This window comes from Cololabis saira, chromosome 14, assembly GCF_033807715.1.
Source record: "Cololabis saira isolate AMF1-May2022 chromosome 14, fColSai1.1, whole genome shotgun sequence".
Lineage (NCBI taxonomy): Eukaryota > Metazoa > Chordata > Actinopteri > Beloniformes > Belonidae > Cololabis > Cololabis saira.
Genome location: NC_084600.1, coordinates 32,062,849 through 32,074,854, shown reverse-complemented (window position 1 = coordinate 32,074,854; position 12,006 = coordinate 32,062,849). Strand labels below are relative to the sequence as shown.

Genomic DNA, 12,006 nt, shown 5'->3' with positions numbered 1-12,006 from the left:
AAGACAACCTTGACCCGTCTTAAAATGTCTTCTGTGAAAAGGTAAGCCTCTAATATGACCTTTTTCAACACATTTTAGACAAGTTTAGACTAGTAGGTCATAGTTTGAGGATATACTTTGTAATTAATTACACAAAGAGCCTGTTAACTGTTTGTTACCATGTTAGTTAGCGTGGTAGTTAATTATTATTAATTTTCCCCAATAGTATTTTTTTTCGCACATAATCTCATCCACCATAACCTCAAGCTCCTGCCTTGAAAAGTTCCTGCATCTCTTTTTCTCCTTCTCCATGTTTAGTGAGTGACGGTTAAGACGCAAACTACCTGTATATATGTTGTTTGTTGGTGCGTGCAATGCAATGACATATTTTAGGAAGTTCTTAAGTAGGAAAAATAAGAAATTCGTAAGAAATGACAGTTCTTAAGACGATTCTTAAGAAAATATTGAGGAATTGCACTTAAGAACTTTCTTATGAACTTCTTAATTTTAGATCTTAAGACATTTCTTAAGATCGTTCTTAAGAACATATTGGTGAATCCGGCCCCTGGACCGTTCCAATTAAAGGTTTTAACCCTCCTGTTGTCCTCGGGTCACAATGACCCGCCACTGTGTTAAAAATAAACCTAAAATCCTTTAAATTATGTTTTTTTACTTGAAATTTAACTTCCCCAGCTAGGGCAAAGAGGAAGAGATGTGAGCTCTACCCTCAAAAGAACGACTATACTGTGTCCTGCAGGTGTAATAAATACATCTACAAAGGCTGTGCACTTGCATACTGCCCTATATGTGCTAATTAGTTGAATGGGATTTTTGTATTTTACATTATCTAAAATTGTTCACTGGAGAAAAAAAATAAACTGAGTCATTGGGATGAATAATAATGCATTCAAAACTCCCTTTTGCACATTTTTTTCTTTACCTATAGAAATACAAATGAAGAGGGAAAACTTAAGCATTCACGCATGTTGTGATGAATGACAAGTTGTTTCTTCAAGCAAGATGAAATTTGGTGTTTAAAATTCAATTAAGGTTCTTATAATGGGGGTTTACTGAAGACCGGTAATTTTGACCCGGAGGACATGGGTTGTATTCAGAAAATGAGGACAATAGGAGGCGATTTTCATTTTATAAGGTCATTTTGTTGGCAGGACTTTAAAATAAACAAATAAATGAATAAATCCCAGTTTAGCAAGTTTAAAGTACTTTTATCCAAGTTCCAACTTTCAGATTGAAGATAATGCAGAAATAAAGAAGTTCAGTTCCTGTATTGACCAGTAGGGTCCAGGTGGTCATATGAGGAACCAGACAAGATCATGCACTTACGGGTCTCTTTCTGAAGGAGGAGCTGGAAGACGTCACAACATAGACAGCATCAACACACGAGACAAAAAACAAAGGCTGGAAGTGGATGGGTCTTCCAACTGGACAGTACCCTCAAATTAGCTGCAAACGGGTTTAAAGACAACAATCATTGACCCAATAAAGGAAAAAAGAAAAAAGAAAAAATTGGAATCCAGGTTCCAGATGTTTCCACAGATGTTCAACAGGATGTAGATCAGGACTCATAGAAAGACACTTCAGAATAGTCCAGTCTTTGGTTCTGAGTCGTTCATGGTTTTAGTTGTGTTTTTTGGTTTGTTATGGTGTCGGAGGACCTGTGACCTGCAACCAAGCATTCTGACCCTGGACACCACATTTGTCTCTACAACATCTTGACTGTCTTGAGATTTCATTGGACCTGGATAGATTCAAGACCCCCTATACCAGATGCAGCAAAGCAGCTCCAGAACAGAACCAAGCCTCCTCCATGTTTCACAGCAGATATAGTCTTTGAAGGACTAATTTTTACATCTGTGAATAGAGATTATGTCAAAAATCTCCAGTTTTGTCTCATCTGCCCAAGTTCTTCGAACAGTGGAGTCCTCCTCGGTGGTCCACTCTGGTTTCAACCGTGATGGATGGTGTGATCTGAAACTGATGGACCCGGATCTTGGAGGTCACCTTGAATCTCTTTGGAAGGTTTTATGTTATTGTCTTATGTCTTAAGATAGAAGACACCTGTGATGTTAATTACAGGACACACATCAACGTCTCACTATGGAAACGTTATTTCACATCTTTTTTAGGTTTACACACTAATTTGTTCAGGCCAGTTTCATTACTTTTGTTTTTGTTTAATAGTTCTATTGAATCCCTCTTCAAAAGCAATGTCGGATTTTTTTGTTGTTGTTGGTTTAAAGTTATTTCGGTGAACATTGTGAGTTTTTTTGTCTTTAATGGAAGAATACCAACAAATATGTTTGTGCATACCAAAACTACGTTAAATGAGATCTTCACATCGTGCCACTTTTTCAGCCAATTCCCTTCCACTTGTAATCCTCTTGTATTTGATCTGCAGAGATTTCCTGTTTGGGGCCAATAACACTGAAACCATAAGGGACTCAGGTTATTCACTCGTTTCAACCCGGACCTCACACAAGTAGCCCACTTTTACTCGGGTTCATATGATGTTTTTATTGAGGGACAACCTTAGAACAGAAATTACAAACCCTGTATTTCAGGTCAGACGTTTGTGGCGCCAGATCTCAATTCATTGCTTCACAGGTCTCTGGAAGGGAGCTGGACCAATGAGAAGACCGATCATATAATTAAAACCAAAAAAAAACATCTGTAGAGAAAGAAACGACTCATAATGAACAAGTTGTGAAAAAAAGTTTCTTTTATAAACGGTCTGAATTTTTGGTGAATGTAGCCTTAAAGGAGACATTTGACACCTTACGAAACCCAAGTGTTCTGTTTCGTCAAAGGAAAATTACAAAAAGATGATATATAAATGCTGATAAGTTTTTATGGACAACATAGCTCGGCTAACTAGCGGTCATAGTGTTTCGGAAATGTTGCACTGTTGAACTCCTGAACTCAAACGTTTCCAGCTGGTACAGAGTCATTTTGGTCTTCCCGTGTCTTGTTCTGCCTTTTGCTGGCCTCCTGTCCCAGTTGCAGTTGTTCCTCCTCATCTCTGGGGGCGCTGCATGTCTTCATGCTGCTGTTCTCTGCTGTGTCAGTATCGCTACACAACCTGATGTTCTGCTCATCTGTCATGTCTCTTTTCCACACTGTGTCTGTCCCAGGTTGGTCGCTCATAGTGCTGTTGCCATGGGGATCGTCACTAGGCATGGGGTCGTCGTCAGGGGCAGGGTTTGTGACGATGCCCATGAAGAGAGGGGCCAGAGAGGCATCGTCGATGAGGGCGAAGAGGAAAGGAGAGCTGACAGAAAAGAAGGAGATGGACCGCATGGACGTCACAGCAGTGGTGGCAGACGCTTCCACGCCTTCCTCGCTGAGTTCGAAGGTGCTGGCGTGTCGGACACTCGACACCCTGAGGGGTTGGTCAGATATCCCGGAGAGGTCCGGGCCTGAGAACAGAGAGCCGAGCCCTAACAGAGACAATCAGAGAGAGAGAGGAAGGTCACCAACCACGTTTCCATAATGGTTTTGCTGCAAAAATCCAAGTAACACCTTGAAACGCTGATAAAGATCAAGTGTGTATTGAATTAATATTAAGACTATCATGCGACAACCGTGTTTCTCGTTCAATGAATGTCCTTCCAAAGATTATGGTCAGGGATATCCATAATCTCATTAATTTTGGCAGGTGATTTTTATTTCTGCAACCACTCTAGTTGGTATTACTTTTACTTAAAAAGGATGTAGATGCTTCACTGTCGTGGCGTAAGACCAGTGTAAGATGTCACCGGCCACATCTGAGGGACTTCTGGGAGGCCATTGTTCACGATCTCACAGAGGATTCAAAACTTCAGGAAGAGTTATGCAACATGTGAAGACCCCGGTAACCCAAAGCAAGAGAAGTAGCACCATGCAACTTGATTTTTCTTTATCATCTTATCTTGACTCGCTCTAAGTCTGGCCCATCCCCCAGGACCAGTTTGTCATGGGATACCTCATCAGGGGCAGATACCCTAGACTACACAGAGAGTCAGACGCAGGAGGGAGGAATTACAGATGTTAAATTTCATGGCTGGCTAGGGAACCCCTCAGGCTAGCTAGAGGAAGTGGATGGGAAGAGGAAGGGATGGATGGATGGAGGGAACACATTTTCTTAAGCTAATGACCTTTACCAATATCACTGCTTTCTTGATTGATCATGATGCTTTGGCTTGAAGATGCATGAACATCTGTTCTCACCCATGCTGGTCAGCGCGTTTTCCAGCTCCTGGTGGTATTGCAGCTTCACCTTGGGTAAGTTGACCTGCATTGTTTTTTCTTGAGGTAGACGTCTGTAGAGGTCAGAGAAGTTCACTTTTGGAAGCACCGATGACACGTTTCCAGTGGGTAGGACGATGAAGAGGCTGGTGTTTCCCTTGAAAGGAAAACTGGCAATCTGATCAAGAGAGACAGTGTTTCTAGTTTGTTTTTCTGTTTTGTTTTGTTTTTCTGGATCACTAAGAGGAACTAAGTGAATAAAATCAGGCCTACACTGAGATCAATGACTCATTGAATCCATGGGCGACAAGCCTGTTAAGAGACTCCTAAACACTGGGATATACTTGCAGTTAAAACGCATACGCGTACGCATCATGGCCGCCACGCGTGTCCTCCGTTCATTTGACGCGTAGACGTGCACATTCTCAAAAAGACACGTGACCTGCAGTTCTCGCTCTGCCCGCAAGTGCCGCTGGTCCCGGTCAGATACCAGCTGGCCACAAGTGACGACGCGGAGGTCGCTGGCGCTGTTTCCTTTGCCGAGATCGCAACCAAAGCAATGTTATAATCTCCTACATCATCCAATGGTGTCATGTTAACTTGTTCGTTGTTCTAATCTGCTACTGCTACTACCGCTACTACTAAATATTTAATCACTTTTCCAACTGTTGCTTTGCTTACTGCCCCCAATCGGTGACCGTCGGTACGACGCGCTCTCCAAACGTACTACGCGAGCGACGTTGCGGTTGGTGGTGCACGCGAACGCAAGCACCAACAGCAAGTATATCCCAGGCTTTAGAAGTCAGGGTTACCTGAGCCTGTAGTTCTGGATCATCCATCAGCCGTAGCGGGTACTGAGCAGATTTCATCATGTTCACTGAGACTGAGGTCTGGCTGTCCAGGTAGAACACTCCCTTTGTGGTTGCCAGGGGGTCGAACTGTGTTTGCCATTGACCTGACAAAGACAGTGGAAGAAAACATGGACTTTTTAGTAGAAGTCTATAAGTGCCCCACAAAAAAACAGGGTAAATAGACCCTATAGTTATAGTTAGAAACGACCCTACACCTTTCATCCTAAAGCTGTACAGGTTCCCCAACACTGCCAAAACAGACCAGACCATCCAATCATACCCTGGGCTGTTTTGTACCAGCATCTTACCTATGGAAGTCCTGGTACAGGAGGGGCATTTCTCAATGAATTGGGTTTTCTTGCCACAAATCCTGTGAATTAGTCTCTAGGGAGCTGCAGATGAAGTGTAGGAGTTGGAGGTGGAGTGCAGATGAAATCTGTGATACTATTAACCTATTCACACAACCTGTTAATTATCCAACATTTAGTCCCACCCCAGGGACCAACATCCTCAATTATGGGTTTTATCCATCCAGGAACTAAGAAAAACATGTTTTCCTCTACTGACCACTAAGGGCCAAATCCACAAAGAATAGATTGCGCCCGCAAATAGCGCTGTGAATTGCGCCGCATTTGCGCCCGCAATTTGCGCCCGCAATTTGCCCCGCTTTAAGGTCCTATTCACAAAAGATTTTGCTCTAATGATATGCCGGCGCAAACACGCCCATAAAGTTTTGGAGCTGAGTGCAATTTGCCCTTGTCTGAGTCGAGCGGAGCTGTTTCCAGTGTTCTCCATATTTCAGCACACAGATTGGTCCATAATGAAAACTGCAGAAATAAAAAATAAAGCGAGTGAAAATAAAACGCTGTGAGGCGCAAGGGCGCAATTTCCACTGGGAACAGGGTGGACATGCCCCTCACTTTTCAAACTCATGCTTTTGCATGCATGTTGCTTCATAAAACATCAAGAAGGTTGAATACCTTTGAATGTACTGAATTATGAGGGATGTTTGGTGGGATGATTCACCTTTAAAATAAACAGCATTCATGAGCATTAGAACCACATCATCAGGAATACTTTCTAGGAAGTTGGAGATGTGACCATTGGTAATGTTCTCAACCCACTGGTTGACCTCCTCTACAGACACCAAAGGAACGGGCTGTGACTGGTACCTGAGGGTGGAGAACACCACAGAAATTTTAAAACAACATCCACAATGACTTCTTTTACTCAATGCAGAAATAAATTTCCATCATCATAGTGACACATTCCCCTGGATTTTACAGTGATATAGAAACACCCATTCAGGAAGATGTTTATACTGTCATACCCTCTTTTCCTTTCTATTACACCTCCAACATTTTCCATTTCAGGGTGTAGTTGGTTTAGTTTGATCTAACATAATCCCATTCAGTATGTTATATTTCATAACAGTTGTAACAAGTCTGAAGTTTATGTTGTCATTTCAGCTGCTGGGAAACCCAGTGAATGCCTAGTTGTCCAACCAACCCAGCGGTTGTAAAACTCAGTTAAATGAAACTCATTTTGGTACAGTGGTGGACTACTATGGTATGGTATTGGTGTACTTTGAGGGCAGCATGGTGGCTTGGTTGTTAGCACTGTTGCCTCACAGCAAGAAAGTTCCTAGTTTGACTCCCCGGAGGTCTTTCTGTGTGGAGTTTTTTGCATTTTCTCCCTGTGCTTGCATGGGTTCCCTCCGGGTACTCCAGCTTCCTCCCACAGTCCAAAAATATGCATAGTAGGTTAATTGATGTTTCAAAATTGCCCGTAGGTGTGAGTGTATGTCTGGTTCTTTATCTCTATATGTGCGATAGACTGGCAACCTGTCCAGGGTGGACCCCTACCTCTCACTTAAATTAGCTGGGATAGGCTCCAGCAGACCCTCGTGATCCTGCAAAGGATATAGCGGGTATAGATAATGGATGGATGGTCTACTTTGGTACTGTGGTGGACTACTATGGTACCATACCGGACTAATTCGGTACCATGGTGGAATACACTTTCAAAAGCTTGTTTTTAAGACATTCAAGGCCTGTTTAAAATAGGTATTAGATGCCATAATAGGTCCCCTTTAAGAACATTCCCAACACTTCCTGGGAAACCTCTCTGCTTTCCGCTTTGGACAAATACAGTTGTATAACATTATAGACTGAGACTGAATTGTTCACACTGATCCACACTCCCAAGGTACAGAATTCTGATTGGACGTGTCATTGGCCTGTGGCAGTAGTTTTTACAGCTATTTTTTCTTTAACTCCAAAGACTCTGAAGAGTCCAATACCTGGCCAGAGATTCCTCAACAAACGACAACTTCACTTTAAATCCTGAGGTGAAACAAGAGAAAGGAAAAATAAAATGTCAGATTACCGGTATGTCAGATTTGCACCAAAGCGCTAATAATTCTCGTCATCTCAAACCTGGTCTCAGGTACATGCGTGCTGCCACCTCCAACGATGTGTGGCTTAAATGAGGTAATAGGCTTCCCAGGACATGGTGGAAACACGGAGAATTGCTTGCACGAAGACTCTGCAGAAGAAGCTTCTCCGTCTCGTTGCGAGCGCCTACGAGAATCAGATCACGGTCATTAAACCAGGCGGTTTATGAGCTTGTTAACCTGAAAGAACAGCTGAGCTGAACGCTGGCACTGAAACCTGGTTCCGGCTGCCTATCCTGTTAAAGATTTTCAAGTAGACAAAATCAATCACAAATCACAAGCTGTGAGAAGCAAAGCTGATGAGGTGAGCTGATGAAAGGTGAACTCCACAGGATGCTGGAGGCCGATTACAAGACATCTTTGACGATAACAAGCACCTTTGATGTCACATGTTTACTGTCATTTAGATAAAAACCTTTATCCAATCAATCACAATGAACATTGGGGTTCCATGTTGGTTTCCAGGAACAGTTCCACACAGAACCTTTTCTAGGTTTGTAGAGTGCAGGCTTCTGTGTGGGGGAGTGCAAGGCCTTTAATGGCGCTTTTGCATTAGTATCACCTTAGCTCGGTTCTACCCGTTTTGCGCTTTCGCACTAGGGCTGAGACGGGTAAAGCCGTTCCAAGTCGATACTTTTTTCTGTAACCATTTCAGCCTGGTTCTTTGCGGGCTGAGCAGGGACTATTTCTGAGGTCACCACCTCCTCGCCACCGATTGGTCGGGGTCGGGGCCGTCACCACCCTCCTCGCCTCTGATTGGTCGGGGGGCGGGGCCGTCAAACGTTTGAATCAGGAAGCGGGAGTCAGAGCGAGAGCGACTCGCGGCTCGCGGCGATTTTATTATAAAGCGCAAAACGTCTGTTTGGTGATCTAACTCTGAGGTGCAGATGTTCATAAACCTGGTGACTGACGAGAGAATTAAAAAAGGGATGTAGACGGGCTGTTTTACTCTCAGCCGCTCGCGGCTCCAGCTGATTTCTGATCAGCGCCGACATGAACAAAGCGGTTGCGCAATCGAGTACGTCACAGCAGCTTCACCCCAACCTGCCCACTTCTCCCCTGGCAGTGCGAAAACACACGTGTGGAGCCGTGTAAAGTCGCGCCAAGCCGAGTCGGGCCAAGTAAGTCCTAGTGCGAAAGTGCCATAAGAGGATCGGTCATGATTCCTCAGACAATCTGTGAAGCTTTCAGAAGAACATGGGAAAGATTCGTGATTCAAGTTTCAAACTTGAGAAAATAAACCTAGCTAGGTAACATACAGTACAGTAAGTGAGAGTAGGTCAGATGCCCAATGTGACCTGGTGCAGGTCACATTGGACTTCTGCTTCAAGAACTCAGAAGTCAAAGGTTTCTTATTTCCACACAGGTTTTAACCCAGAAGTTGTTTCTTTCGGTTGACTCATACAGGATTTGACAGTGTTTTAGGGTATTTGCAGAAAATCTCTATCATGAACCCCACATTCTTGTACCAAGTCCCTAGGAGACCAGTCCTTCATCTTGTACTGGCAGTGGTTATGTGTGCTTATAGGAAGCTTTAAATGTCATGAAAACTATTCAGTGTATGGCCTTAAACATCTTAGCAGATGTGTTCCTCTGGCCTGCTGTGAGGCAGAATGTTTAGTCATTACTGGGCCGGAGCTCAAATGGAAATGGACCATGTTTCCGTCAAGTGATGAATGTGAGGTTCTATTTGTTTAAGCATCAGGGAAAACTCTTGATTCTGAAGAAAAGAAATTATGCTGACAAACCTAAAGTAAGATGAGCGAGGGCAAGCGCCAGGCTGAGAGGAGAGATGATGACGTTTGGCTGCTGCCGGCTGATGGGCAGTGTTTTCAGGAGCTCCAGGCCCAGCTGCTCTACGTCGCCCCCTATCAGCCTGCGCTCCTCAGGGCTGAATGTTCTTCCACAGCTGCTTTTGTTCTCCTTCACATCAGCTGGAATACTGGAGACATCTGGATCTGGACTGCTGGACTCCTCCTGTGAGCAGATGGACAAGGTTCACTCAGCAGGTCACAGAAGGGTGGAACATCTAGTAAACTATCCTCCAAGACTAAGATTCTTCTTACAGTCGGTTCCAGGTGGCAGAGGCAGAGAAGAAGAAGAAGATGCAGCATCATTTCCAAACAACCTGCCTGGAAAAAGACACATGAACCAGAACTGATCATACAAGTCTAGTTAGTTTACTTAGGCCTAATCACAGTATGAATGACAAAAACCGGACGAGCCCCCTGTGAGGTCACCCGCAGGTCTGATTCTGGACCACTGGACGGCGCCACAGAGACAGGAGATGACTGTTCATGACCCTGGTTAATCTAAAAAAGGGCCCAGACGCCACGTGGATCTCATTCACCTTACTTAGGTTACCAACTTAGACCTCATGAAAACAAATGGATAAACCCCTGTGACATCACCAAGAGTGCTTTTGAAGCCTCTTTTTCATCTCTCTGCAAAACACCATATTGGTAAGAACTGACCCCGCCCAACCCCCGGTAACCCAGAAATGGGCAACACAGACCCATTAGCTAAGTTACCACATGTTATCTGTTTTAGCTTATGCTAACCTATGATGCTTGTTAATATTACTCTACATTCATTCTGATCAAATCAGTCCAAACATCGATATAGAGATCCAACAAATCCATTATTCCTTCAGTTAAATTTGTTGAAATTTCATGAACTAGTAGACCATAGTATTCTGCAAATTATGTTTAAAGCTCATTAAAAAAAACTTTACCAATCAACATTCAGAAAAGATTTGAAAAAAGAAAAAGCAAGTATAACTTAAAAGGAACAGAGATTTTTATAAAACCAAGATGCAGGACAAAATTGATGGAACGTTGTGTTTCTGTGAAAGGAATCAATTTATGGAACAATCTGAACAAAGAAAACAAAGAATCCAAATCAAACATTACATTCAAAAGAACAATTAAAGCCTGTATGTTAAGGAAATATAACGAAAAATGTTGAGTTTGATTGACATACCCGTAGACGGTGGTAATTTTATTTAATGTTATTTTAATGTTATTTTAGTTGTTTTTATTCACTTAGTTGTTTTTTTTTTGTTTTTTTTTTTATTATTATTTTTAATTTATGTTATTTGTGAAAGGGGTAGATCAGATAAGATTCTTCTTCTTTCTGCTCCCTTTTCATTCATAAGTTAGGAACATTTGTATTTGTGTTTGTATTAAATTGTTTTGTTTTTTGTATGAAATAAAGAATAAAATGAAAAAAAAAATGAAACTCCTCATTTCAGATGTCGTGACTGAAAGTGCTACCAGTGATGAAACGAGGTCTGGTTGAGCTTCACTGGGACCTGCAGACAGAATTCCCCATAGGTCATCCACAAGTCAGCCGAGCTTAGCAGCTAAGGTGACTGTGTAAAGGGTAGCCAAGAATGGCAGAGGGAACTTGAATACTAGGTGGCTGGTGACCTGGTAAGTCTTGAAAGGGTCCTGAAATGATCAGAATAAAAAGGTTGGTCCACCAGAGGACTGAGCTGGTGGAGAATGGCCAGAGTCGGTCCAGCCATCATCCTCTGGTTAGCGCTGCCTAGCAGCCTTCAACGGAGGACGAAGATAGATGCTTGGTGCTGCTGTACTAAGCTTCTCCTCCTGAATGCTGCACTGCTGGTTTATGGAAGGATCTGACCAATCAAAGGAAGTGCCTCCTTGTGACACAGTTGGAAAAAGTTCTGAAATAAAATTCTTGCATTGTCGAGTTCACATGACTTGGAAACATAATTTTGCATAAAAATACAACCATATCTAAATCCTACATACCTAAATCCCTTGTTGAGCTTACATTGTCGTCTAAGATATAAATTAATCGTTGCACCAGTTTTAATATGTCTGACATCACAGAGAAGCACACCAATATCCACTTCAAATGTTGAATTAGCCAAGTGATGTTCTGTTTGTACAATCAGGAGATTGTTTTCATCACACACAACCCACAAAGGGTTTTCCTAACTCTTGTATTTTGAACCAAAGTCCCAAACAGCAGTAAAGCTTTGATTCTGCGGGTAAACGAAGTCCAAACTGTCAGGATGACGTTCCAGAGTCTCTGGATGTTTCAGTTTTGTTTACCAGCAGACTAAACTGTTTCAGAGACTTTTTTGGCTGAAGTACAGTATTCTAAATATACTAAACTGTGAACATACTGAAGCAGACATGAATCCTTCACATCTGAGCACCAATGGAAGGTCAGCTGATATTTCTATATGTCAGCTGGAGCAGCAGATCTGAGAAGCTTCATCCATCTGAATGGAAGTCAAATCTGACCTGGTATGAAGTTTTTGTAGCACCACTAATAACTGGTTGGAAATTTGTCCTCAGATACCACTTAGAGAGGGTTTTTGTGAAATAAAAAATGATCCAAACTCACCTGGCCTGTGTTTTAATTCCTGAAAGGAATTATAGGAGAGCAGAGTAAAAACGAGTAAAAACAGATGTGGCTGAAGAGTGTAGCGGCTGGACT

The 12,006-nt window shown here is 42.7% G+C and overlaps 1 protein-coding gene across 2 annotated transcripts; it reads right to left on the bottom strand.

Moving 5' to 3' along the window:
* Positions 1–2,500: 2,500 nt before the first annotated feature.
* Positions 2,501–12,006, bottom strand: serpinf2a (serpin peptidase inhibitor, clade F (alpha-2 antiplasmin, pigment epithelium derived factor), member 2a). Of its 2 annotated transcripts, none has more exons than XM_061739143.1 (9): positions 11,914–12,006; positions 9,597–9,662; positions 9,279–9,507; positions 7,514–7,657; positions 7,378–7,420; positions 6,102–6,247; positions 5,037–5,179; positions 4,207–4,402; positions 2,501–3,437 (listed from the first exon to the last, which is right to left on the bottom strand). In XM_061739143.1, exons 2-9 carry the CDS (start codon positions 9,645–9,647, stop codon positions 2,920–2,922), a joined length of 1,470 nt encoding a protein of 489 aa, XP_061595127.1. In that variant the 5' UTR covers positions 9,648–9,662; positions 11,914–12,006; the 3' UTR covers positions 2,501–2,919. The 2 variants fall into 2 exon arrangements, with proteins under 2 accessions (XP_061595127.1, XP_061595128.1); XM_061739144.1 differs by having other exon boundaries at positions 4,207–4,381.